General features: G+C 44.9%; 2 protein-coding genes across 4 annotated transcripts in view; both read right to left on the bottom strand.

The window, feature by feature from the left end:
- Tango6 (transport and golgi organization 6 homolog) overlaps positions 1–4,698 on the bottom strand; it is a 174,502-nt gene extending 169,804 nt beyond the window's left edge. For all 3 annotated transcript variants that reach the window (XM_074055760.1, XM_074055759.1, XM_020175326.2), the window contains exon 1: positions 4,521–4,698. In XM_074055760.1, the coding sequence (XP_073911861.1) occupies positions 4,521–4,617 (97 nt within the window). In that variant the 5' untranslated portion in view covers positions 4,618–4,698. The remainder of the gene's footprint in view (positions 1–4,520) is intronic.
- Positions 4,699–8,617: 3,919 nt separating this feature from the next.
- Cdh1 (cadherin 1) overlaps positions 8,618–27,516 on the bottom strand; it is a 75,325-nt gene continuing 56,426 nt past the window's right edge. Inside the window, exons 7-16 of the mRNA XM_020175309.2 lie at positions 25,776–25,951; positions 24,902–25,030; positions 23,064–23,246; positions 22,094–22,338; positions 19,745–19,890; positions 18,562–18,786; positions 18,024–18,251; positions 14,757–14,887; positions 12,815–12,958; positions 8,618–10,432 (exon numbers count right to left, since the gene is read on the bottom strand). Of these exons, the coding sequence (XP_020030898.1) occupies positions 10,223–10,432; positions 12,815–12,958; positions 14,757–14,887; positions 18,024–18,251; positions 18,562–18,786; positions 19,745–19,890; positions 22,094–22,338; positions 23,064–23,246; positions 24,902–25,030; positions 25,776–25,951 (1,817 nt within the window). The 3' untranslated portion in view covers positions 8,618–10,222. The remainder of the gene's footprint in view (positions 10,433–12,814; positions 12,959–14,756; positions 14,888–18,023; positions 18,252–18,561; positions 18,787–19,744; positions 19,891–22,093; positions 22,339–23,063; positions 23,247–24,901; positions 25,031–25,775; positions 25,952–27,516) is intronic.

A 27,516-nucleotide genomic window follows, 5' to 3' on the forward strand; every position in this document is an offset into this window, starting at 1 on the left:
GGGGAATTCTCTGTATTTCCCTTTTATTTTATTTTTTAATAAACCTAAAGATGCAAGCCAGGCATAGTGGCATGCCTGTAAATCCCAGCACACAGGAAGCTGAGGCAGAAGGATCCTGCGTGTTCTGTAGTGAACTTGACCCATCCTGAGTAGTTAGGATTACAGGCATGAGCCACCAGCAACCGGCTTAAAAAACTTATTTTAAGGTTATATGAAACCTTTTTTTTTGGTGTGGTTGGGGTTTGAACTCAGGGCTTCAGCCAAAACAGTCACTCTACCACTTGAGCCACCCCTCCAGTCCATTTTGCTCTGGGTATTTTGGAGATGGGGTCTTACAAACTATTTTCCTGGGCTGGTCTTGAACTGCCATCCTCCTGATCTCAGCCTCCCAAGTAATTAGGATTACAGGCATGAGCCACTGGTGCCCACCTGAGACCAGTTTTCTTTCCTTCTTTCTTTTTTATTTTTGATGGTAATGGTCCTTGAACACCAGGCCTCATACATGCTAGGCAAGCATTCTACCACTTGAGCCACTATGTTTTCCGGAATGCTGGTGGTGGTAACCTCTAGGTAATAAGATTAAAGTACTTTCAGTTTTCTTCTTTCGGTTTCTCTTTAGTTTCTAACCTTTACTATAGTGAACATTAACTAATTCTATAAAAAGAAAAAGTAATATTGTTCCTTAAAAATAGTAAAAATAGGCCAGGTGCTGGTGGCTCATGCCTATAATCCTTGCTACTTGAGAGGTGGAGATCCAGAGGATCACCATTCAAGGCTACCCTGGGCAAAAAGTTGAAGAGACCACCCCCCAAATCAATCAATAACTAGGTACAGTTTTACACACCTGTCATCCCAACTTCACAAGGAGGCTGAGATGGAGAGGATCATGGTTCCAAGACAGCCCAGGTTAAAAAAAAAGTTTGGAAGACCCCCATCTCAATAGAGAAATCTGGGTGTGGTGACACATGCCTGTCATCCCAGCTACTGCAGGAAGCACAAATAAAAGGACAGAGGTTAGGCTGACCCTGGCAAAAAGAAAAATAGCCAGAGCAAAATGGGCTGGAGGCGTAGCTCAAGTGGTAAAGCGTCCACCTAACAAGCATAAAGCCCTGAGTTCAATCCCAAATAGCACCAAAAAAAGAAAGAATCAGAAGAATAAGAATCTTGCAGTACTTCTCTAGACTGTCTGGGGCAAGTGTTCTGACCACTAGCTTTGAAACCTGGTTCCTGCCAGGCTCCAGTGGTTCATGCCTGTAATCCTAGCTACTCACAAAGCAGAAATCAGGAGGATCACAGTTCAAAGCCAGCCCCAGCAAATAGTTTGAGAACCAATCTCAATGAACCCCACCACAAAAAAGGGCTGGTGGAGTGGCTCAAGGTGTAGATCCTGAGTTCAAAGCCCAATAGCACAAAAAAAAAAAAAAAAAAATCTGGTTCCTTCAGCTAAAACATAACTAAATAGAAAACGGGAGCCCTCATAGCTGTGGCCACTAACCATTAAGGTCACTAACCAACTTCTATGAGACTTCTTGTGATTTTTAAGATCTTTGAATCCAAACATGGAACACAAAGAAAGTGATTTAAAACAAAAGCTTACTGGTTTTCCCAAGAGCTGCCTTTTAAGACTTCTCTGCCCTCTACTGGTGATGAAAATAAAATCTATGGTATTTGAAAACGCTGGCATTTCCTCAATCTCTCTCTCTCTCTCTCTGTTTTTTTGCTTTTTTTTTGGTACCAAGGTTTAAACTCAGGACCTTACAGTTACTAGGCAAGTTCTATACCACTTGAGCCCCAACCCTAACTCCCCCCACATTTTTTATGAGATGGGGTCTGGCTATGTCACCCAGGTTGACCTGGAACTTGTGATCCTCTGGCCTCGGCCTCTGGAGCTCTGGGATTACAGACATGCACCATGCCTGGCACTAAAGCAGCAGTTCTCCAGGTGTGGTATAAGAGATTTGAGTTGTCAAGGGGTCTGCAAGGTCAAAACTATTTCATAATAACACTAAGACAGGTCTGGGGATATAGCTTATAGGTCAGTGGTACATTTGCCTAGCATGTACAAGGCCCTGAGTTCAATCCCCAGCACCACACATACACACACAAAAAAGATTTACAAAAGAGTAAAACAAGACTGGCAGAGTGGCTCAAGTGGTAGGGCACCTGTCTAGCAAGGTGAGGCCCTGAGTATAACCACAAGAAGAAAAAGAAAGAGTATGAATAAAACAAGCGGAGGGCCAGTGGCTCACACCTGTAATCCTAGCTATTGGGAGGCTGAAATTGGGAGGATTACAGTTCAAGGCCAGCCGGGGGAAACAGTTCACAAAAAAAATGACTGCAGCAAAATGGACTGGAGGTGTGGCTCAGCAGTAGAGTACCTGCTTTGCAAACAGTAATCCCTGAGTTTAAACTCCAGTCCCACAAAAAAACATAAAACAATGCCACTCTTCCCATTAGTTATAGTTATTTTAATTAACAATGTTATTGTGAGCCAGCATGAGACAGACTGGGGTTAGGCTATTCACCCCAAGGATCACGGCTTGGAAAGTGGCAACCCCTGGATGCAACCAGGGCAGTCGAGCACCATAGACTGGCTTTGGATCACTACAAGAACTGGTTCACACTCAAAATGTTCCTCTACTCTCACCCAAAACATCCCTGTCACACAGTGGGAAATGGTGCCCTAAATAGCTATGTTCTGTGATATTTAAAGTGTCATGATTTATGTGGTACTTTTTATTAAACACAAGTAGGGGGCCAGGTACAGTGGTATGAGTCTGTAGTCCCAGCTACTTGTGGGAGACTGAGGCAAGATCTCTTGATCCTGGGAATTCAAGGCCAACCCGGGCGACATAGCAAGATCTTGTCTCCAAAAAAAGAAAAAGAAAGTATAGCACATCTTCATTATTTACAAGTTACTGGTATTCTTAGCAATTTCTCCCAGTAATTAAAATTTAACAACAGATCAGCTGTTAAATTTAGTACAGAAATATTTCATTTCAAAACTCATACTGAGATGGCCTCCATTTTTATAAACAAAATTTCAATAACAGCCTTTGAAGTCTTTTGAACACAATTCATGAAGAAGGAGGAGCCTGGGTTCCTTCATCTCTAATACAGAATGCAAGGAATAGCTATCTCATAGGACTGTTGTAAGGGTTAAATGACATACACAAACAGCTGACTATGGGGACTGATGTTTAGTAAGCACTCATTTACTATTATTAACAACTTATTTTCACTTCCAACTAGTATGGTATAATGTTTGCAGTTGTTTTCGTGTCAAACATTTGAGACTAGGGCTGGGTGTCAGTGGTTCACACCTGTAATCCTACCTACTCAGGAGGCAGAGATCAGGAGGATTGAGGTTGGAAGCCAGCCTGGGCAAATAGTTTGTGAGACCCTGTCTCGAAAAAACCTTTCACACACACAAAGAAAAGGGCTGATGGAGTGGGTCAAGGTGTAGGCCCTGAGTTCAAGTCCAAGTACCACAAAGAAAAAAAAAATTGAGACTAGGAACATCCTCACCTTGGCCTTTCCTGTGCCTTCACCTTCTTAATCCTTCAAGTCCCTTCTCCCAAAATATATATTGCAATTGTATGCAGAGCCCTGTATTTTTTAAAAGAGGCTTTTATTTTATTTTGGCAGTACTGGATTTGAACTCTGGACCTCATACTTTCTAGGCAGGTGAGCTACCACTCCAGCTACTCTACTAGTCCGAGCAGGTGCCTATTTCTTATGTCCTCTCCCAAAGCTCCAGATAACATCTGAGGCGCTATGCTCAATAATCTGCTGAAAAGGGGATTCGGAGGAACAGGGTTCTAAATTCGTGTTCTGCCCCTATGGAGCCACATGGTCTTGGTTACTTAATCCATTCACTGAGCCTCAGTGGTGAAAGAGAGTGGTAGGCTCCACCACTGCCAGGTCCTTTCAGTCTAAATTAGGAAGATCTTGTCCACTCACCACAAAAGATTAAAGGTGACTGTAAATCCCTAAAGACTGTGCCCAAACAGTTCTCAAACGTGACTGCTTCCTATTTCTGGACTCCTTTCTTTGCGATTTGTACTACTTTTTTTTTTTTTTTGGTGGCACTGGCTTGCTACGCAGGCGCTCTACCACTTGAGCCACTCCTGTCCTGCGCTTTGTACAAATCACAACAGTCCACATTACCGCTGCGCCCCCAAGCGGTCGGGACCTCACATTACACCTCGCGGACGCCTGTCCTCTCAGGCTGTGTTCCGCAGTCCCTACAGCTCCGAGGCGTGCACTTGAGGTGCCGGCCCCAGGAAAGTACTCCAGCATGTTAGCTAGTATCAGTATCCAACCGATTCCATGCTGTCTTTGAGCATCAGTTTCCTCAGGTTTGAAATGAGGCTGAACGAGAACCAAATGCCTCTAGCACCGGAGCGGGGGTCTGGGGAAGGCCCAGGGGTGCATGCTGCGAGAGCCTGGACAACCCTGGAAGACCGGCGGCCCTGTAAGTCCCAGGTCCAGCTCGGCACCGAGATGCTTCCTCTCACCTCCCGGGCTCAGCAGCAGCTTCAACGCTTCCAGAATCTGGTCCAGACTGCATGTCTCCAAAGCCCCGCTGCCCACTGCCTCTACGGGGGTCGCCATGAGTGGAGTGGAACTTGGTGTTTGCGCCCGTTTCAGGCGCTTTGGTGGACGAGCGCCGCCGCCATGTTAAGTGTGGCAGGAAGTGCTCGGCGCTGAGGGGCGGGGACACGTGATGTGGGGCGGGGCCTACTCCGTTGGGAACGCCCACCTTCACGGAAGGATAGTTTCTGGTTCCCTTTGCTCACGTGAGTGAGGTGGAGGGCAAAATAAGTACCCATGCTCGGGGTTTTCAGAAACTCACTATGATTAATTGCCATATAGAAGGTGAAATAGCTACGTGCCCAGGCAGAAGGATCACCAGTTCGAGGCCAACCTGGGATTCACAGGGAGACCCTGTCTCAAAAAACAAAAGAAAAAAAATCATGAGAGAAATAGTTTATCATAAATTAATATATATAAAAATATGTGTATATTGATACACCAGAAGACATAATGAGGTAAAAACTTTTAGTGACGTTTGGATAAATAATATTCAAATTAATATTGTTTAGGGGTTTTTTCTGGCAGCACTGGGATTTGAACACAGGGCCTCATGCCTGCTAGGCAGGCATTCTTATCACTTGAGCCACTCCACCAGCCCTAGGTTTTTTGAAAAAGGGTCTTGCTGTGTAACCCGCGTTGGCCTCAAATTCCAGATTCCCCCTACCGGGTGCTGAGATTACAAGTAGGCTCTACCATGCTTTCCCTTAGATTTCTTTCTATGATATTTTAAAATAAACACAGACACCCACATCTCCATTGCTAATGTAATACCTACAAATGTGGCTATCAGTGATAGGGTGATGCTTTGTTTCTTGTTTAGAGCTGGTGGTAAGGGCATGTGGGCCCTGTACCACTGAGCAATACCAGTGGTAGTAAGGTTTTTGTAATGGACTTAGTAAAATTCATCTTTGTTCTATTTACATGGTTGTTGCATTCCTAGAAAACTCAGTGTATATTTAAACCATGTTCAAACCTATGTAAAACAAAATAGGTTTGAAAGTGAGATCATGGGAAACAGGTTTTTTCACCTGCATAAATCCTGGAGGGACATTCAGAAGTCTTAGACAATGCTTCTGAGGGCAGAACCTTTAGTATGCCTGCCTCTCTCCTTTCTGTGTCAGTCTTAGTCCCTTATCATTGTCAGACCTGAAACCACAACCCCCTTCCTCACCTCCCACTTGGAGAAAATGCTCCCAGACCCTTCCCGTGACCCAGTGAGCTGGAGTTCATGGTTGACAGCCACCCTTCTGCATTAATGCTGAAGCTTGGGGAGCAGACGTGCTTCCTATGTGGGCCCTCGACCCTGGGGAGAGGAGCTGTGCGTTGAACTACTTCCTCAGAGCCAGCGAGGCCACTCCTGGTCTCTCCCATTCCTCTAAGTTCCAGCCCAAACTCAACCATTTCAGTCTCTAAAGTTTTCACAAGGTTTTGAGGGAAACTCAAATGACACTGATCTCAAGTCTGGCAGCACTTGCCACAGAATAGATGTTTACTAAATTGTGCCTGATCTTTTTTGTTTTTTTGGTTCTGTAGAGTTTGAACTCAGGGCCTCCACTTGAGCCATGTCCCCATCCCTTTTGCTTCTTATTTTTCAGGTAGGATCTCCAACCTTGATCCTCCTGCCTCCATGACTCAAGTAGCTGGAATTACAACCATGTACCACCAGGCTAGGATTGTTTTTGAGACAGTCTTGCTAACTTTTGCCCAGGCTGGCCTTGAACTGTGATCCTCCTATCTCCATTTCCCAAGTGCTGGAATTACAGATGAAAGCCATGGCACCCAGCCCTATCATACCTGAACCTTTGCATCTCTCCTTCAAGTAAAATCCTGCCAAAACATCTTCAATGTGAAAAAACACTTTTGTAGGGGAAATAAATGACCTACAAAAATTACCCTGAGATGCCCGGTGCGGGCGGCTAACACCTATAATCCTAGCTACTCAGGAGGCAGAGATTAGGAGGACTGAGGTTCAAAGGCAACCCAGGCAAATAGTTCTAGACCCTATTTTGAAAACACCCATCACAAAAAAGGGCTGGTGAAGTGGCTCAAGGTGTAGGCCCTGAGTTCAAACCCCAGTACTCCCCGCCAAAAAAAAAAAGAAAAAATTACCATGATGCTGTTCCAGAAATGGGGGGGGGGGGGAGTGGATAAAGGAGAATGATGAAGGGGGTGAATTCAAGTATGATACATTTGATATATTGTAAGAAGTTTTGTAAATGCCACAATGTACCCCCACCCAGCACAATAAAATAAATGAATGGAACAGTAGTGCATTTTAACTCGTGAATTCGTGATAGGATGTTGGAGGAGAGCCGCCAGAGCTGTCCTGTGAAATGTCCAATGTCTGAAGAAGGAAGCATCCCCAGGCTTCTCCCAGGCTTGTCACTCAACAGGCTCTTAAGCAACTGTTTGCTTAGAATTCAGTATTGAAGCATGTGGAATTTGAGTTCACAGGAATTGGAAGTCTGGTAGCCCCTTCCTCAGTTTGCTCTGTGCAGCTTTGTTAAAAACATGTTGTGTCTGGCTGGAAGACCCCCTGTAATGTACTATATATAAAACAGCAATCCAGAGCTGTTTGGGAGGGACTGGCCCTCTGCAAAGAGCCATCTGGGGACATTCCAAATACACACAGAGGTCTGTGATCACAGAAAGCGCCTTCCCTTGAAGTTGGCCAACAAGGAGTGCGTTGTTACCAGGACTTGAGGGACAACAGCTGGGTGAGTGTTTGCCTCCCCCTCCCATTTGCTTAACCCAGAAGAAACAAGACTGCCAGCATTCAATGACTGTTAATGGCCACTTCACAGGAACAGAGTCCCCCCAGCAGATTAAGGTTCTTACGGAGTACTATCTCCAAAAGTCACATGTGGTGACTAGAGTGGTTGCATTCCATTTTCCATAACTGGCCCCTGCTTTTTTGTTGTTCCTGGTCCTAGGGATGGAAGCCAAGGCCTTGTACATGCTAGGCAAGTGCTCCATTACTGAGCTACATCCCCAGCCCTTATCCTATTTTTCTCTTTTGTTGCCTGTACTTCTAGTGTCATAGTCAAGAAATTGTGCCAAACCCAGTATCAGGAAGTTTTTCCTGTTTGCTTTCTAAGGGCTTTACAGTTTTAGCTATTGTATTTAAAGTCTTTGATCATTTTGAAGTAACATATCTATGTGGTAAGGTAAAGGAAGGTCACCTTCATCCTTTGCATGTTGTCATAAAATTTTCTCATCTGTTTGAAGAGACTTGTTTCTCCACATTGAGTGGCTAGTACCATTGTGAAATATGTTTTTTAAGCAGTGAAAAAAAAATTTTTTTTTGGCAGCACTGTATTTTACTCTTTCAAATTGTGTACATATTGTGGGGAAATTATATATTTTCAAATAACAGGATGCTGTTATGTAGTTTGGTCCCCCTAGAGTATAGTTTTTGGGAGTATACAGCTGTACATGAACTATCATTTGAATATGAGATTTCTGGGCTCCTTATTTCTCCCCAGATTTCTTTTTTTTAATTTTTTTTGTTTTGGTGGTATGGGAGTTTGAACTCAGGGCCTTACATTTGCAAGGCAGGCACTGTACTGCTTGAACTGCCATCCCTCTTTTGAAATATTCAAACTCAATAAAAATAGTATATGAACATTTGCACACCTTTAGCCTAGACTGTCCCGTGTACTGCATGGCAGTTAGTGGCACTCCTGGGTTCAGTTTGATGACAACAGCACCTGTCATCCATGTCCTCTGAACTAGATGGGCATTGTCAGAGGCCTTGCTTCTGCCCTTGGCTCAGCCCATGTTCCCCCACTGACCTGGAGCCTCACTGGCTTCCCCACATGACACACAAAGGAAAGTCCAGAGCACAGCCACCCTTTCTCTGTCTCTGTCCCAAGCAATGCGTGTGAAAGAAAGTTCTGGAGAAACCACTTTGCCCCAAAGCTTCCTTCCCCATGCCTGGTCTGAGCTCAGCCCCTTAATTTTCCTTCTATCTTCCTTGCAACTTTAGGGGAATCAAATCAAGCAAAGTTGACAAGGGTTTAACAAAATTCTTTAATAAAATTTATAAAAATGCATCCTTGAGAATAGCTTGAATTGGTTTTCATTTCCACTCCCAAAGAAGATACAAAACACCCACACACATGATGCACTCATCACTACAAGTGACATTCTCTACACCAAACTACCCTAGGAACAATTTAACGGCAGAAAAATCAAGACGGTTCCCACAACTGATTGCAGACATGATTTTTGTTTCCTTTCCCTAACAGTTGACAGTACAGCAATTTCAATAAAACTCTTTCCAGTGGTTTGCAAAAGTTGAAACGTGCATTTTGAATGAAAAGAACAAAAAAAAGATTCAAATCTAGATTCTCCCAGCTCCCTCCCCAGACTTCGCACCCATCAGCACAGTGTTTTTCTTCCTGCTTCTAAGAAAAAACATGGGATTTCTAATACTCTCAGTTTCCTCTGCACATTTGGTATCAGGCAACTAGTGTTTGGATCAGCCAATCTTCTGCACACGCTGTAACAACAGGCACTTTGGTGGGTTCTGGGCTTCAGGAACAAATGGGTACAGATCACAGATAGGAAAGCCATGTTGCAATTCCTCCATTCTTCCAGAACTTTCTGCCTCAGTGACAAGCTCTCCTGTTGTCCCCAAACATTCCTCTCCTCTTTTGGCTGTAGCACTATAGGCACTGTTCTAAGTCTCAGAGTCAATCACTCTTTCATGTCAGTGACAGAGAAATATTAAACATTAAGTGGCACCCAAAAACTTACCACATTGTCTGGTTCAGACTCCCTGTGTAGAACCAAGGACTCCACAGGACATTCACATAAAAAATGCTGACTCGGAACAGGGGACACACAGGTGCCCATTTCAAGTGAGTACTCAGGAGGGGGAAAACAGCATCCACAGAAGATGAGTGGACAACACCCAGCCAAGACACCCAGCCAGACCATGATGCAGTCTCACCCTAAAAGGTCCCGGTAAATTCTGCATCAGAGGACTTCCATCTGGGGCAGAGTGACACAATTTAGGAATATGAGTGCATGAGAACACAGAACACCAGTGCACACCATGGGGAAAAAAAAAAACAACTTTTTTTTTGCCAGACATGGTGGTGCAGCACTAGGGAGGAAAAGGCAAGAGAATCATGAGTTCAAAGCCAGCCTGGGTTACACAGTGAGTTCCAGACAGCCTATGCTATATATCAAGATCCTGTTGGAAAGAAGGAAGGGAGGAAGGGAGGAAAAAGGAAGAAAGGAAGGAAGGTTTATATACACAACACAACAGAAGTTCCTTCCTTTTAAATACAAGGAAAAATCCCCTAAGGAGATCTACAAATCACTAGCAGAAACTTCTGAGTTGTTCTTTTGAAATAACAGAATTTGGGGATCTTTGGGACATCACTGCTATGTAAAGAGTGATGAATGGAGAGAAAAAAAAAGAGTCAAGGGATAAGTCCCAACCTTTCTAACACAGAGTGGAGCTATGAAGCAGAACCCCGATTCTCAGGTATCACAGCCACACGGATCAGTCTCTCCCCTAGAAACTGAATTCAGGAAAGGAGCTGAAAGTCCACCAGCAACATCATCCTGCATTCACGCCGCCCGGCCCAGGGCCCAGCTCTCTCGTGCCCTAGTCGTCCTCGCCGCCTCCGTACATGTCTGCCAGTTTCTTGAAGCGGTTGCCCCACTCGTTGAGGTAGTCATAGTCCTGGTCCTGGTCTGACTCTGAGGAGTTTAGGGAGCTGAGGCTGGCAGCTTCCGACCCGCTGCCCTCGTAGTCGAACACCAGCAGTGAGTCATAAGGTGGGGCTGTGGGGTCACTGTCAGCCGCCTTCAGATTCTAAAGAAGAAGGACACGGGATGTTTCAGTGCATCAGAGGCAGGATGCCTTCTCCTGGGGCCCCAAACAACCTGTGACACATGACAGAGTCACCATACTGGAGGGACACCATGGAGCAATTAACACCTACAAGGTACTGTCATACAAACTGGCACAGGATGGACTTGATGCATCGCTGATGAGAAGAGAAAGACACAGAAAGATGGGCAAAACCCAAAATGCTAAGTTATATGGAGGCAGGGGAGACACAGGCATCAACTGATCAGATGGGATGCCCATAGCCAGGGAAGGGGTCCCATGCCACCAGTCAGGACAGACAGAGGCTAATAGCAAATGAGGATAAATAAGGTCTAGAAGGATGAATGCTGAACTGTGATTGTTAAAAGTTAACCCTGGGGAGTAGGGTTGGGTATTAAGGAAAGACTTATATGTTCTTTTCTTTTTCCGTATTACCGGTACTGGGGTTTAAACTCAGGGCCTTGCACTTGGCTGGGCAAGTGCTCTACAACTTGAGCCTCCAGCCCATTTTTTGCTTTAGGTTATTTTTCAGGGTGAGCATCAGACCATGACCCTCCTATCTCCCACATAACTGGGATTGCGTGCTGCTATACCTGGTTTATTTTGTTAAAGATGGAGTCTCCCTATCTTTTTGCATAGGCTGGCCTCAAACTGTGATCTTCCCAATCTTAGGCTCTTGAGCAGCTTATTAACTTTTGAGATGGGGTCCCTTGGTATGCCTCCTACCACTGATCTACATCCCCAGCCCCAAAATTTAGATTTTAAAAATAGTCAGCATATTATTTTATAATAAAAAGCCGTAAGTAAATGTGAGATCTGCAGATGAATGTGAAAGGAGGAAAGGAGATGAATGACGGTCCCTTCCTTTTCTCTAAGGATCAGGTGGCTGGAATGGATGAGGTTGGCTCACTTCCCACACTGCTAGGGTGACAGTGACTCCAACGGGAAGCTAAAGCAAAACCAGCCTCCACCCCGACTTACTGAAAACAGCTCAGCTAACAGACAAACCCTGAGAGGAATGCCCGTAACTGAGCCTATGGATAGTTTAAGGAAACGCCCCTACTGCAGGACTACTCCCTTCCTGGGAGCTCCATGTACCCCACGCCCAGTTCTTTCTCACCTTACCCTGACCTAATTAATTTAATGCCTCATGATTCTCCCCTGCAGGTAGGGACAATCTTCCGATAGTTTAGGACACATTCCCTTCTTGAGTAAGGTTTCCTAGAAGAAATGGTTTTGTCCTCTGATCCACTTCTCACTTCTTCCTGACTGGCATACAGACCCCAAGGCCTGGAATTGTGGCAACCATCTTGTGATCATGAAGCAACAAGCATAAGCTAGATAGTACAGAAATGTGGGACAACCTAATGCACCAGGCAGCTCATGCTCCAGCCCTCTATTTGCATGAAGTAAATCTACTCCTGCCTGGTTAAGCTTCTCAACATAGGGCTAAATGCTTTTTTCTTTTTTTTTTTTTTGCGGGACTAGGGCTTGAACTCAGGGCTTTGTGCTTACAAAGCAGGTGCTCTACCATTCAAGCCACACCTCCATTTTGGATATGGGGATCTCACAGAATATTTGCCCAGGTTGGCCTTGAATTTCGGTCCTCCCGAGCTCAGCCTCCTAAGTAGCTAGGATTACAGGCGTGAGCTACCAGCGTGAGCTACCAGCGTGAGTTACCGGTGCCCAGTGTAAATGCTTTCTTTCTTTTCTTCTTTTTTTTTTTTTTTGGTGGTACTTGGGTTTGAATTCAGGGCCTCCTGCCTCCTGCTTGCTAGGCAGGCACTCTACCACTTGAGCCGCTCTGCCAGCCCTTCTTTGCATTGGATATTTTCAAGATAGGGTTTTGTGAACAGTTTGCCTAGGGGTGGCCTCAAACCGCAATCCTCCTGATCTCTGCCTCCTGAGTATCTAGGATTACAGGCATGAGCCACTGGTGCCCAGGGCAAATGCATTTGTAACTTACACAATACAGATGCAATTTTTCTAGCCCTCAGGGAGAGTGTGCCACTCATTTCACAATCCTATCCCAGCCAGCTATGGAATGCTGGGGACCCATCAGTGAAACCACTGGGTTTACTTTACATCTCTTTGGTTTCATTTCTAGATCTACTAAATCCTTGCTGGCAATTCTTGGTTTTGTCAGACAGACCTTGCAAATTCACTAAGACCAATTCCAAGTGCTGTGATTCCTGAAATGCAGATGCGACACACAAAACAGAACTTGGGGATTGGGCAAGTGGAGCACACGGCAAACAGAAGACTCGGAAGGCTCTCCTTCTTGTTTGTAGACATTCTTTCCTCTTTTCTGCTGCTGAGTTCACAGACATGCTGTGCCATGGCTTTCAGCTTTTGCTTACTTACTTCGTCAATAAAATTCCCGATTTCATCAGGATTGGCGGGGCGGGGACGATACTGGGGCATGCTCAGGAGGGTTGGTGCCACATCATTACGAGTCACCTCCGGTCGAGCGTCCAGGCCCCTGTGCAGCTGGCTCAAGTCAAAGTCCTGGGGAGAGAAAGGTAGACATTGCTAGACTCCAAAGAAACAGTCTCATCCACAGGGCTGGATACTGCCCATCCTAACTACCAACGTGTGATACTTGCCAGTAAGTGCCCAATGTCATCTGAAAGGGTAACTTTCAATGAGAGTAGGAGAAAGTACAGCCTTAAACCAGTGGCACTTGTGGATATAACAGAAACTCTGGCTTTTTTTTCATTTTGGGCAGTGCTGGGAATTGAACTCAGGCAAGTGCTCTACCACTTGAGCCATCCCCCAGTCCTCTTGCTTTCAGTTTGTTTCTCACATAGGGTCTTGCTAACTTTTGCCCAGGCTGGTCTTGAACTATGATCCTTCTACCTCTGCCTCCAGATTACTTGGGATTACAGATGGCACCACCACATCGGCTCCTTTTTCACTTCATAGGACGTGGTTATTAGGTTATTTTTATTTATTTATTTTTATGGCAGTACTCGAGTTTGAACTCATAGCTTTGTGCTGTCACCTCAGTACTTTTTTTGTTCAGGCTATTTTGGAGGTACGGTCTTGTTTTTTTCCCCAAGTTGCCCTATGCCACAACTTCTGCAGTTGCTGGGATGACAGGCTCATGCCACTGGGCCTGGCTACAGGGTAAGATGGGAGTCTTGAACTTTCTGCCCCAGCTGGCCTGGAACCACAATCCTCCCAATTTCAGCCTCCCCTGTAGCTGGGATAAGAGATGTGCTCCATGAGTCAATGCCCTGTATAGCTATCCTTATCTCAACCAGCAAAAACCCTTGTTCCTTCCTATTATTGCTTATACTTTCTCTACAACAAAATTAGAGATAAGGGCAAAATAGTTTCTGCCGGGTAGTGAGGGGGTGTGGGGGAGAGGGAGGGGGCGGAGTGGGTGGTAAGGGAGGGGGTGGGGGCAGGGGGGAGAAATGACCCGAGCATTGTATGCACATATGAATAATAAAACAATAAAAATAAAAAAAAAAAAAAAAGAGAGAGATGTGCTCCACCTGCACCCGGCTGATTATTAGGTTATTGTTTAGCAAACTTTCACTCCCTCCCACACCTAGCAACTGAGAGAGAGCACAGTCCATCAATGTTGGGCTTCGTCGTATGACTTGCTTTAGGCAATGAGACAGCAGGAGAAAGCTTGGAACATAGTAGTTTGCTGGTACAGAGAAGTGACACTCCCATGGAGCCAGTGTAGACGCAACTTGCAATTTAGAACCACCCATTACAATTTTGCCTTGCTCAACTGAGCCCCAGGCAAACTACAGATTCTTGCGAGCCTCACTATGATCAGCAATCACTCCAGTGAACATGAATACACAAGAAAGACATACTGCTTGTGTACCCCTGAGATCCTGGGGCCATTTGCTGTAGAGGGGTACTGTGGTAATAGTACAGTCTCTCTGATATCCCACAAAAAGACTTCAAAGTGCCTCAAAATCTGGAACTCGAGGAAGGCATGGCAAAACATCTCCAAAGTACACAAGGCCGAAAGACTGAACATCCACAAAAAGCAAAAACCAATTTAGCCGAGCTAAAACTCAAAAGACACAAAATCTTAAAACAGGTAATTGCTCTATGATCACTTCTTCGAATTATCTTCAAAAATAAACTGATTGAAGTTTGTGTCCTGAGAACAGCAATGAGGTGCACAGGCTCTGGAGCCAGTCCATCGGGTTTCCCGGCTTCCTAGCTGTGAGACCTTCGGCAAGTCATTCAACTGCTTTGTGCCTCAGTTCTCTCAACTGGGAATAGAACAGTAAGCAACAGATAAAGGTTAGTGGTATTGGACTTTAAAACCCACCTGGTCCTCTTCTCCACCTCCTTCTTCATCATAGTAATAAACGTTGTCCCGGGTGTCATCCTCTGGGGGCAGCAAGGGCTCTTTGACTACCGCTCTCCTCCGCACAAACAGCAGGAGCAGCAGGATCAGGACTGGAGTGGGAGAGAGAGGGGAGTCGGGGCGTGAGCTACGAGAGCCACAAGTAAAGAGGGCCCAAGGAAGCAGCCACCACAGACAGTGACTGGCCACCTTTGAAATACTTGTAATCAATCCACATGACCCGGTGGCCCTGAAGTTAATACATGTGGCACAACATGGTGGCCAATGATACATTTGTTCAAGCAAGACCTATAAATTTCACACACATCTTAAAGTCAATCATTGTCATTTCCCCAAATGGGGCAACATGTTCCAGGCCAATGAAACAGTAGGGGCAAAGGCCCTGAGGCAGGAGTGTGCTTGGTGTGACTGAAGAAGTGTGTGGAGGCCAGTGTGACTGAAGTGGGCAAGAGGTCTTGGGGTAGGAGGGATGTGTGGACCATTGTGAGGACTTTGGTTTTGATTCTGAATGAGTCAGAGCCATTGAAAGTGTCTGAGCAAGACTGCTGGGTCACCTAAATGTGACTGATGCGTTGTTAACCAGTCCTGTTAACCAGGTGGGACACGGACTACAAAATTACGTGCCATGTTCTTCATCCCAAAATATAATTATGTAAGCAAGCTTTAAACTCTAACTTTGCACGGTGGTCCATGCCTGTAATCCCAGTACTTAGGAGGCTAAGGCAAGCTGATGGTGAGTTCCAGGCCAAACTGGACTACACAATGAGGCCCTGTCTCAAATAACTAAAAATAAGTAAATTTAAAAAATTATTATACAAATTGAAAATGAAGGATCCTGTGTTATCTTCATATTTCTTTGTATTCTTTATATTTCTGTGTTCTTCTTTTCTCTTTTTTTTAATTTTTGAGTGGGACTGGTGTTTGAATTCAGGACTTCATGCTTGCAAAGCAGGCGCTGTACTACATAAGCCATGCTTCCAGTCTACTTTGGTCTGGTTATTTTGGAGATGGGGTCTACAGTGAACTATCTGCCAAAGCTGGTCCCAAACTGAGCTCTTCCTGATCTCAGCCTCCCAAATGCTAGGATTACAGGCGTGAGCCATCAGTCTGTGTTTTTCTTATTATTCATTATAAGATTAAAACACAACAACAACAAAAGAGTCTGTGTTACCTTAATATTTCTTTGTATTCTTGATATTTCTGAGTTTTTATGTGCCCAAGTAACATATTACACATTAGTACACTGGGAGAACACAAGCTTAGCAAGTACAGGGCCTTGAGTTCAAATCCCAGTACTGCAAAGAACGCATTAGTGAAGCATTTATGCCACTAAAATAAGAGGCTGCATACACTCGGGAAGCCTTATTAGATGTATTCAACCAACCCGTTATTTCTGGACCAGAAGTTTGCCAGAAACCTTATCCAGACAAGTGACATACTCTCCTGTCCAGGATTCATTGACAGAAACACTTGAGCTCTCGCTGGTCATGCCAGGGCCTACCTCTGCCCTAGGAATATGACACTGAACAAGGCACTGCAAGCTGCAAACTGCCCCCATCAATGCAGAGCTTAGGCCAGAGAGAGCTTATGGTTTCTGAAGGGACATCTCTTATTGGCTGTACAAAAACCTAGTGCCCCCAGTGTGAAAAAGCCCATGTGAAGCAAGCAATGCAGTATTAATGGTACACGTGAAAACTCACAAACCTCCCAGGGTCTCTCCAGTTTTTTTGCCCTTAGTAAGTAAGATGTTGGACATATGAATCCTGGAAGTGCTTCTTCTTCAAGTGTTGTACTACCTGGAAACCCTCTACCTCTGATCCCCACATCTAATGAAATACACCTATAGCAAATTTGGGTAACCCTATTTTAAAAGAAAAAATTTTAAGTATAACTTTAACTATAATCTGTAAGATTATCCTCAGAATGAAATTCAGTAGCCACTATCCCAAAAGCAGACCAGCCCATTCAAATAGAATTTGACTATGCAGGGGTGGGCAGGATTTGTATTACCAAGTCCAAGATAATGACATAAGACAAGCTGAGTTATGGTAATTCAGAGTTATGTAAAACCTGGAGGAACAAAAAGAAATCAAGCTCACAGAATTCTCAATGGCACTGCCCTTCTCTTCAACTTTGGGTGACCTCAATGGCTTAGGGCAAGTACTTCTTGTGGCTGAAAGATCCACCTCCCCAAGTTTGCAGAAGCACTGGCTGGGTCAACAGCACCCATGCCCATATGTGCTCCCAATGCTTCTTCCAAAATCTTCTTCCACTCCAGCCTCCTTTCTGCCCTACACAGAATCCACTCAGATCTCCCTCTGTGCTGTTGCTAATGTGGTCACCAACAAGATCTCCCTCTGGCTACCTCAATTCTACCAGCCCCCATGACCCAACTACCTATATCTTCTATAAATCCTTCCCTGATGTTCAATTAACAGCCTCCTTCCTATTGCAAAGCCATCAGTGACCTGGGCCACCCATTCCAGTACGGTCTCTTGCTTTTACAAACCTTAAGATACCTACATCAACCCTGGGATCCCTCTACAGTTGAGCTCAGGAGTTACCAGTTCCAAAGACCGTGATGGAAACTGCCAACTTTCCCCCAGCCTCTTTTTTCTCCTTCATCCTTTTAGTCATTGATACTTGCTGCTCACAATCCACTGTACTGCTTGTCAAGTTTTCACTGGGCACATGGCCCCCCAGTTAAGTGTACAGCGTCCAGGCTCCCTTTGCAGCTAACTTGGCGTGCCTGGGTTTTGGCTAATGGGATGCAAATGGAGGTGGTATTTGCTACTTCCAGATCTGTGGCTTCCCCTTCCCCTACCACCTCACTCCAGGAAGGAATGTGGAGGAGGTGGAGGGTACAAGCTGGCTAAAGATGCAGAATCTGAGGCCCCTCACCTTGGATCAGAATTCCCACTTTACCAAGAGGCATGGAAGATCTGTAGGCTCTTGAGCTTGGAAAGCACTACAGGATGAAAAGAAACAAAATAGAAGGACCCTGGGTCTCCCATTAACTTCACAGAACAGAGCAGCTTTCTAGTCTTGGATCACTTACCTCAGAAATGTTCAGTAAGAGACAAGTTTCTATTTTATTCAAACCACCTTATTGAGAGTCTCTGTCTTCCATCAGTTTAACCTGTACCCTACTGAAAAGTCATTTCAAGGAAATAAACACCCCCCACACATTAGAAGTCAAGGGCAGAAACACTCCCCAGTTGCACTCACTAAGCAAAGCAAGGATTCCTCCAAGAATTCCCAGAATGGCAGAAAGTTGCAATCCTGCTTCCAGTGGATTCGCCCTCACACAGTTGTTGACAGCCCCTTCACAGTCGCACACAATGACGTCCAGGGTGGTCACCTGGTCTTTGTTCTGGTTATCCATGAGTTTGAGATTGATTTTGTAGTCACCAAACTCTAGAGTTTTCTTTGGTTTCAAAATGAGAGACTCTTGACCTGGGAAAAGCAAAGCAAATAAAAGACTGGACCAGGGGAAGGGGGAAAAAAAATCCGTTGTAAAATGGATTGTTAGGGAATGAAAGACATCCCAGAGCTGAGGGAAGAGAGCAGACCGGCATGGGGGTTTGATTAATGGGTAAGATGTGACAAAGCTAGATGCCAGGAAAGGGACCTTGGTGCCATGCCTCAAAGGTAGAGAGAACTAGGAACAAATATTAAAGGAAAGGTCTGGCACATGGAGCAGGAAGGGAAACTCAGACTGGGGAAAGCTGAAGGAGAACCTCAGCAGGCAGAACTTAGCTCTCACCTGGGTCGCTGTATTCAATGGTCCAGTTGACACTGGCCCCGTGGGTTAGCTCGGCCGTGAAGGGAAAGGTATTGGGGAGGAGGTCTGGATCAATGATGTTGATGAATTGGGGTTGGGGATCCTTTTGGCAGAAGTGCAGATTCCGAGGCTCAGGAATGGGAGCATTATCATTCACATCAGAGAGGACCAGAAGAAGGGTCCCCGTCCCAGTGGCAACTGGAGAACCTACGAGAAAATACAACTTAGGAACACCGATGACTCCTCATCACTTCCCAGAAGGCCAAATCTTTTATCCCTGCAAGTCAGTGGTACCTCACCACACCCCACCCTAACTCCAGAGCCTCTGTCCTCCTGGTCCTGGGCCCTTCACGGCCAGCTGGGCAGCTTTCAAACAAGTTCACGCCCCACTGTGGGAACAACTATTCAGGATATTCCTCAAGATGCCCTCCTTCTTCCTCTTGGTGTAACTTTGTCCATTCAATAAAATTGATTTGCTCCAAGAAGTCCTCACTGCCCGCCCTCCAATCCTACCCACTTTTCCTTTTCTGAACTTCATGCCACTTAAGGTCATTACCAAAGGGGAGAACCTTTTGAAATTGTTACATTCCTTTTTGTACTTCTTTGACACCCTACACCAAGCATGTAGTAGAAGAGGAAACAGATGCTTGAGGAGCTACTATCAATATTACTGCATGATAGCAAACAGTAGTAACAACAGAGGAGCCTACCTCAGACTTACAAATAAGTACGCCTGATGGCAAGACTATCATTTATTTATTTTATTTTTTTGGTGGACCAGGGTTTGAACTCAGTGCTTCAGGCTTGCAAAGCAGGCACTCTACTGCTTGAGCCACCAGTCCACTTCAAAGCAAAAAAGCAAAAAACAAAACAAAACAAAAAACTATCATTGAGTTATATCCCTAGCCCCCAAAATTTAAACTTTAACAAAATGTATATTTTTTAATAAACACAAATAAACAAAAGCCTATAAGCCAGTATGTATATAAATGTACTTAAATACATAGAAACCATCCACAAGAACTCGCACCTAACTGATGATAAGATTTTTGGTACTGCAAATGCCATTGTTTAAGAACAGAAAAGAAAGGATGAGTGCATGCCTCCAAAGGAGGCAAGCTGGCCAGGAGGACAAGGCAGCTGAGGCCCTCGCCAGCACCCATACCATTGTCAGTAGCAATGATCAGAGCTGTGTACGTGTTGTTCTTTACATGCTCAAAGTTCTCTCTGTCCATCTCGGCCTGAGTGGAAATGACACCAGTCTCTGGATTAATCTTTAGCCAGTTGGCAGTATCCCTCCAAATCCGATACCTGAAAAGGCACAAGTTCTGGATTAGAATGGGAACAGCAAAAAGAATGGAGCTGAAGGAAGACAGACTCGTCTTCATTTTATAGTCACGTGTGAAAATGAAGAACCCTATATACATGCTGCTAGAATAAGAGCTGGGCATGGTGGTATACATCTGTAATCCCAGCACGCAGGAGGCTGAGTCCCTGTCTCAAAACACCAAAAAACTGCCAGAATAAAATAAAATGACCATCCATGTACCCTACATCTTGATTTATTTACCTCGTTTTTTTTTTTTTTTTTTGCAATGCTGGGGATCTAACTCAGAGCATGGTGCAAGGGTCTACCAATGAGCTACACTCTCAGCCATTCATTGACCGATTGACCTGCTGTTAACATTTGGCCACATTTACTTTTTCAACCTGTATATTCTCACACACACACACACACACACACACACACACTCACACACTATCCTGCTTTGCTGAAATTGTGCTCCTTTACTCATTGATATTTCAGATGTGTGATCCTACGAATAAAGATCTCATACAACCACAAATTGCTTTTTAAGTCAGGAAATAAAACCCTGAGAGAAAACTATTATTGTATATATAGCATATATTCAGATTGTCGATTCCCCCCAAAATGTCCTTTATGGCAATCCCATTCTCAATTCCCAATCAGTATCCAATTCACTATCAGTAGCTAATATCTTCTCTGCCCAGTCCAGCCCACACAGAAATGGTACCAGGGTCCAGACAATTCTCCAGTGATCCAATAGACCATGTGTTGCATTTAGTTGGCATGTCTCTAGTTTCTATTAATTTGGAACTATTTCTTGGTCTTTCTTTTCTTTTGGTGGTACTGGGATTTGAACTCAGGGCTGCACACTTGCTAGGCAGGTGCTCTACCACTTGAGCCCCTCCACCAGCCCTGTTTTTTGTTGGGTATTTTTGAAATAGGTCTCATGAACTATTTGAGATGGTTTTAAACCATCATCCTCTTGATCTCTGTCTCCTGAGTAGCTAGGATTACAGGCCTGAGCCACTGACACCCAGCTGTTCTTTTCTTTCTTGATGCTGACAGTTTGAAAATGTGCAAGCCAGTTGTGTTATAGAATGTCCCTCAGTTTGAGTTTGAATAATTATTATTCCCTCAAAATTAAATCCAGGTTGTCCTTTCTTTGTGGGGTGCACAGAAGAAAACTACAGTGATGAGGATGTGACCTTTTCAGTGTATCACATTAGGAGGCACAAGAGGTCTGCTCTTTCGTTGGTGATGTCAGCTTTGACCACTTGATGTCAGAGAGGCCACTAAGCTGGCAGAGTGGCTCAAGTGTTAGAGCACCAGCCTAGCAAGTGTAAGGGCCTGAGTTCAAACCCCTACACATCAAAAAAAAAAAAAGGCCATTAGATTTCTTTCTTTGTAATTAATCAATAACCAGGACATAATTTAAGAACATCCTGCTCATCAATTAACTTTCACCCAGTGAATTTGCCATCTATGAGTAATTCCAGCCCAAAGCAATGGTTACTATACTATTCATTCACGATATGCTGGGGCTTGAACCCAAAGCCTTGTGAATGCTAGGTAAGTAATTATACCTCTGAGTTACACTGATGTGGGTGTGGGTTGCACTACTAGCAACTAATGGTAAGCACCAGAAAAGTGAAATCTCCTGATCTTATGCAGCAAAAAAAAGAGAAAGAAAAGAAAAAATCTTTATGCAAAATACCGAGAGGATCCTGTTAAGGGGTAGCTTATTAAGAACACCAGCCAGCTGGGTGTGTAGCTCAGTGGTAGAGCACTTGCCTAGCATTTGCAAGGCCCTGGGTTTCAATTGCCAGCACTGGGGAAAAAAAAAAAAAAAAAAAAAAATTCTTCCAACACTGGGGAGGCAGAGACAGAAGGATGGCGAGTTCAAGGCCAGTCTATGTTATATACTGAGACACGGTCTCATACAATGCCATCAACTAAATATACTCAACAGTTTGGCCACATGACATTTCAGTCAACAGTGGACTGCATACATGATGGTAGTCTTACAAGATTTTGTTACCTAGTGATGTTACAGCCATCTTAGCTTACATGACAAATTCTATGTTTCCACAACAATGAGCCTATCCTTGTCATTAAGTAACACGTGACCGCATGTAACGGTATACAATTATAAATACGTAACAATACCCAGTTGCTGCAAGTCAAAGGAGAGAGCCTCCCACTTACGTAATCTTCTGGTTCATAAATGTGTCTGGCTCCCGGGCGGTGTAGGAGGTGATTTCCAGGCCCACGCCAAAGTCTTCAGGCACTTCCACTCTCTTTTCAGGAGGCACAAAGACGGGGGCTTCATTCACGTCTATCACATCCACAGTAACAGTGGCTGTGGAGGTCACTAGAGTCACCGCAAAGGGGGCCTCATTGTTCACTGTAACATGTAGCACATACTGCTGCTTGGCCTCAAAATCCAAGCCCTGGAGAGCAGAAAAAGTGAGGGTAAAAATAAAATACAAGTAGCTGGAGGTGTAGGTCATGTCTGGAGTCCTGAGTTTGACCTCCAGCACTCTCCTCCATCCACCCACACACCACTCATCAAACAAGCAACGTTTTATGTGAGTGTATAAAACAAAATACTTAGGGAAGCATGGTTCAAGCAGTAGAGCACCTGCCCAGCAAGTGCAAAGCCCTGAGTTCAAACCACAGTACTACCAAAAAAAAATTTTTTTTTAAATCCTTAATTACTGGTTTGGGTTGATAATGTACCAGTGGTTGTCAAACACGACTGCCTGCTTGCTGAGGAGGATATTGAAGCTCTGAGGCTATTCCCAGTCATCTGTTAACTCTGACTAAACTCAATGAGCAACTCATTCCACTTCTTAGTTTTCAAGTTCAAGTCTCTAGGACATTTGTTTAAAAAGTGCTACTTCTAAAATAGCCAAGCCAAGTCAACCAGGTGGCCATGGACTGGGGGAAGGCAAATGTCCCTGGGAGAGAGCTTCTTAAAGCCATTGGTACTTCCTCTTCAATTGTAGGAGTCACTGCATGCCCCACATGCAGTCCGTCAGAATCTGGAAAGCTTCTCCCATGCTCCGCTTTTCCCCATGCTCCCAGTGCTAAGACCCCTGAGAAGAAGCCAGGGACAAGGGAGGGACACTGCTGGGCTGCTGGTTTCTACATCCTGCCAGGCACCAATACAAACCTTAGCTGTTTTCAAAATGCCATCATTGGTTTCAGGATCTGTAACAACAACAAATTGTTGTTCTTGATCATTTAATATGGTGTACACAGCCTGCCACGCCAGGGTGCTGGGGACATCACCATCGGTCACTTTGAGGGTGGTAATGACAGCACCGGCCTCATTCTCATTCACCTGGCCCAAGTACTGCAGAGCAAAGGAAAAGGAGAGTCATTGGCGATACCCTGATCCAGAGGGTAGAATCAGGACTTGGAGAGGACTAAAAGAACCCATTCTGAGTACAAGCCCAGAGGAGATGTGACAGAGTAAGGTCAGGTGGTGAAGCACCAGTCTAGGAGGAAGCGCCTACCCTAGGCCCAGGAGAGGTGCTCACGGCCACTCAGTGGAGCAGCCAGCACCCTACTCCATGAGTCCCTGAAGGGCTTTCCAAGGCTCTGACTTCCAAGACCCTCAACACATGCTGGCCTGGTTGCTGACTGTGATCTTAGTCACATGCAAGGCACTGTGGTTTAGCCACCCCTCAATCCAGCCCTCATCTATTCTGTATCATAATCTTCATAAGAACAATGCCTGACCATTACATTCCTCTGCTGAAAACCCTTTGACAATGTCCCCTTATGCTCAGGACAAATTCTAAAATTTTTACCCCAACCTAAAGTCCTCTGGGTCCTGTCTTACTTTGTTACCTCTACTTGGGTCCCACCCTCCAAGACAGGATCTTGCTGTGTGGCTCATGCTGGCCTGGGACTCACTATGTATCCGAAGCTGGCTTTGAACCCATGATTCCCTGCCTCAGCCTCCCAGTGGCTACATGACAGATGTGTGCAGCCCACACCCAGTGAGCTGCTTCTTAATTTAGGGCATTTTGCACATTTTGATCACTCTTTCCCTGACCTGTTTGCAATTCTTAATGTGAATGTCAACAATTGTGTTTGTGAAGCCTCCTTGTACTCACAGTGAGTAGGTTAGTAAGCAGACCACTGCTAATTACCTACAAATATTCATTCCCCTCTTCTTCACTAACTGTATGTAGACAGCAACAATGTATCCAGCAACTTACTACATGCCCTGCAGACAGTAACAACTACCAATGAGATGTAAGTGCAGCATGTGGAATGAGTTGTCTCAGAAATGTCTCTAACAAGAGGACTTGACTCAGCAGCAATGCCTTTTGTGACCTTTGCCTCTTTCCCATTTGGAACATGGGCATGACTGGCTGGAACTGTGGCAGCCACCTTGGTCACAAGGTGACATGGAGGATAAAAGCCTTGAAGCAAGGGATGATGGAATAGCAATTATCCCTGGGCTTTTTTTTTTTGACAAAAGAGAAAAAAGTCAACTCTATTTGTGTCAACCATAATAGTCAAGCCTGTGTTATTAACTATTAAATCATCTTCTAATTAATTTAATAAGATTACAGTTCTTCTGTTTGAATGTGGTTAATATTCTTGGCATTCCATCGTTCCTATAAGTTGCCTAACATCTTCCTGGCCAGACTACAGGCTCCATGAGACAAGAATCTTTGCTTTGTGAGTCTATCTCCCAAGGTGAACACAGTGCCTAGCATAAATTTAGAAACCTGACAAGCCTTGCTACAAAGATGTACAATATGGGAACATTAAGTGCCTTTTGCAGCTTCACAATCCCGTGCCAGTGGGCGCCAGGCCCAGTATGGAATTAAGATATTCAAAGATGGTGGCTACTCCAATGTTCTGGCTTCTGTGTTGAAGTAGACATTCACCAGTCTAGGGAAGAGTTTCCCAAGGGTTAACCAATGTGCCATTGTGAAACATAAGACTTTTCTTTTGGAAACCAGCTAACAAGGTACAGAATTACCATACCATGGTGGGGTTGAAGATGGGAGGGTTATCATTGATGTCGGTGACCGTGATCACAGCTGTTGCTGTTGTGCTTAAGCCTTCACCTTGAAGGTCAGCAGCTTCAACTATCAGGGTATACTCGGGGTAACTCTGCAGACAGATCAAATACATCCGAGTCAGGATCAACAACAGCCACCCCAAGCCCAGCCCAGCCCAACCTGTGACACATACAGTAAACCCATCTTATTTGTGGGCTTATTAAATGCAGTTTTGATCAAGCACAGTCGAAAAATAATAAGGAAAAAAAAATTTGAAAACAAGAATTTTAAATTCCCATGCACACATTCCACAGCTAGGCGGATGCAGAGAAGCCTTTGGGCAGTCCCATGTTATCGTCAGTTGTGCTGACAAAAATCACTTTGTGATTTTCTGCCCTTCATTCTGTGAAAACCTGCTTTCCCACCATGCCCCCCCCACAAAAAAAAACCCCAAGATTTAACTTAACATGCTTAATTTAAGTGGTAAGGTGAAAATTTCAGATTTGTTGGAAGGCGGCATATTTTTAGAGGACACTGGGCAGGGTTGTGGGAAAAGTGAATCCAGCATCCACAGTACAGCACTGAACTCCATGCTCAATCCTGAGCATGCATGGTTTCTCTTCAAGTCTCCTGAAAACATAGACCCCAAGATACCAAGGGTCTACTGTACAGAATCAGAGCGGTGGTCATCTGCTATGAGGGCCAGCCACCCGCATCCAGGCACAGAACCTCTGGGCAGATATTTGGAGGCCAAATTGGCCCATCACACTGGCCTCCGCAGTTTTGAACTGTCCATGGGAATCACACTAAATACATTTGCCTTCAGCTCCCATCAGATCCTCCCAAGCCTGACCCACCTCTCGGTCCAGCCCAGGGGTGACCACACTGATGACCCCTGTTTCCGGGTTGACAGTGAACATATTCGCCACAGGCAGCTCAGGGTCTTGGCTGAGGATGCGGTAAGCAATGGCGGCATTGTAGGTGTTCACGTCATCGTCCGCATCAGTGGCCGAGATCTGCATCACGGAGGTTCCTGAGGGCATCAGAGGAGAGGGCACTCAAACAGGTTGCATGGCACTTTGAGATTAGCTCAACACCATTCACCAGATCCCACTCTCGGTGATGAAGCAGGGGTCCTGGAGGCTTTGTTACAATGCATGGAGTCAAATTTGGAAGTTCTCACTACATTGCTGGGAGAGCAGAAAGCACCACGGTAAATAAACTGGGTTTGGAGAACTTAACAGGAGGGTTGGGAAGAAATAACCTTTAACTAAAACATCTTGACCTGTCTCATATTGGGCTGAATGGAATGTAAAGTAAGAAAACTTCCAAAATTCGCCACCATTGGCTTCTCAGTCCAGTTTCATGAAAGACAATAGTTGTTTGAGGTCACTGCCTTCAAGGTGGAAGGAAAAAACTTATGTAACACAAGGGACAATGTGTTAGTGTTCAGGATCGCTACGTAACTTTTGTTGTTGTTATTTTGGCAGTACTGGAATTTGAACTCAGGGCCTCACTCTTGCTAGGCAGCCACTCCATTGCTTGAGCCACTCTGCCAGCCCACTTTTTGGTCTTTTTGAGGCCGTGTCTTACCATGTAGTCCCGGCTGGCCTCAAGCTCATGATCCTCTTGCCCTGTTTCCCAAGTGCTGGGATTACAGACATGCAATGCCACCCAGGCTCTCTAAATAACTCTTAAGAATCAGGGAGAAAACTAGAACTAGCCTAAGTGAAATAAAGGGCAAAAGACTCAAATGACCAGCAGACATATGGTAAGATGCTTAGCTCAGAAGTAATCCCAAAAATGCAATTATAAATTGTGCTGAGTTGTACTACACGCAAAAGCTAGGGCTGGGCATAGTGTCTTATGCCTGTAATCCTTGCTACTCAAGAGGCAGAACCAGGAGGATTACAGTTCAAAGCCAGCCTGAGCAAAAAGTTAGCAACATTCCATTTCAACAAACAATCTGGGCCTGGATGCACATGTCTGCCATCCCAGTTACATGGGAGACATTTGTACAAAGGTTGTGGTCCAAGGCTGGCCCTGGGCAAAAAAGTACAAGACCGTATTTGAAAAATAACCAAAGCAAAAAGGGATGTGAGTGTTACTCAAGTGGTAGAGCATCTACCTAGCGAGCATGAGGCCCTGAGTTCAAGCCCCAGTACCACCAAAAAAAAAAGCCTAACAATTCCAGGATAGACAGACACCTAGATATAGATATATCAGTTAGTGATGGGAGTATATATTGGTTCCAAACACCTTGGAAAAGCTGAACACATGCATGTCCTACAAATGAGCAGCAATCCACTGCTGTGGATAGGAACCCCAGAGGAATTCTTATGTATTTGTACCAGGAGACATAATTTCGTTTTTGCAGTACTATCGTTTGAACTCAGGGCCTCATTCTTGCTAGACAGGAGCTCTATCACTTGAGTCACACCGCCAGCCCTGTTTTGTGTTGAATATTTTTGAGACAGGGTCTCACAAACTGCCTGGGCTGGCTTTGAATCGAGATCCTCCTGATCTCTGCCTCCTGAGTTGCTAGGAGCATAGGCTAGCCACCAGTGCCCCGCTCCAGGAGACATACTTAAGGATGTT

This window comes from Castor canadensis, chromosome 15 (assembly GCF_047511655.1).
Source record: "Castor canadensis chromosome 15, mCasCan1.hap1v2, whole genome shotgun sequence".
NCBI lineage: Eukaryota > Metazoa > Chordata > Mammalia > Rodentia > Castoridae > Castor > Castor canadensis.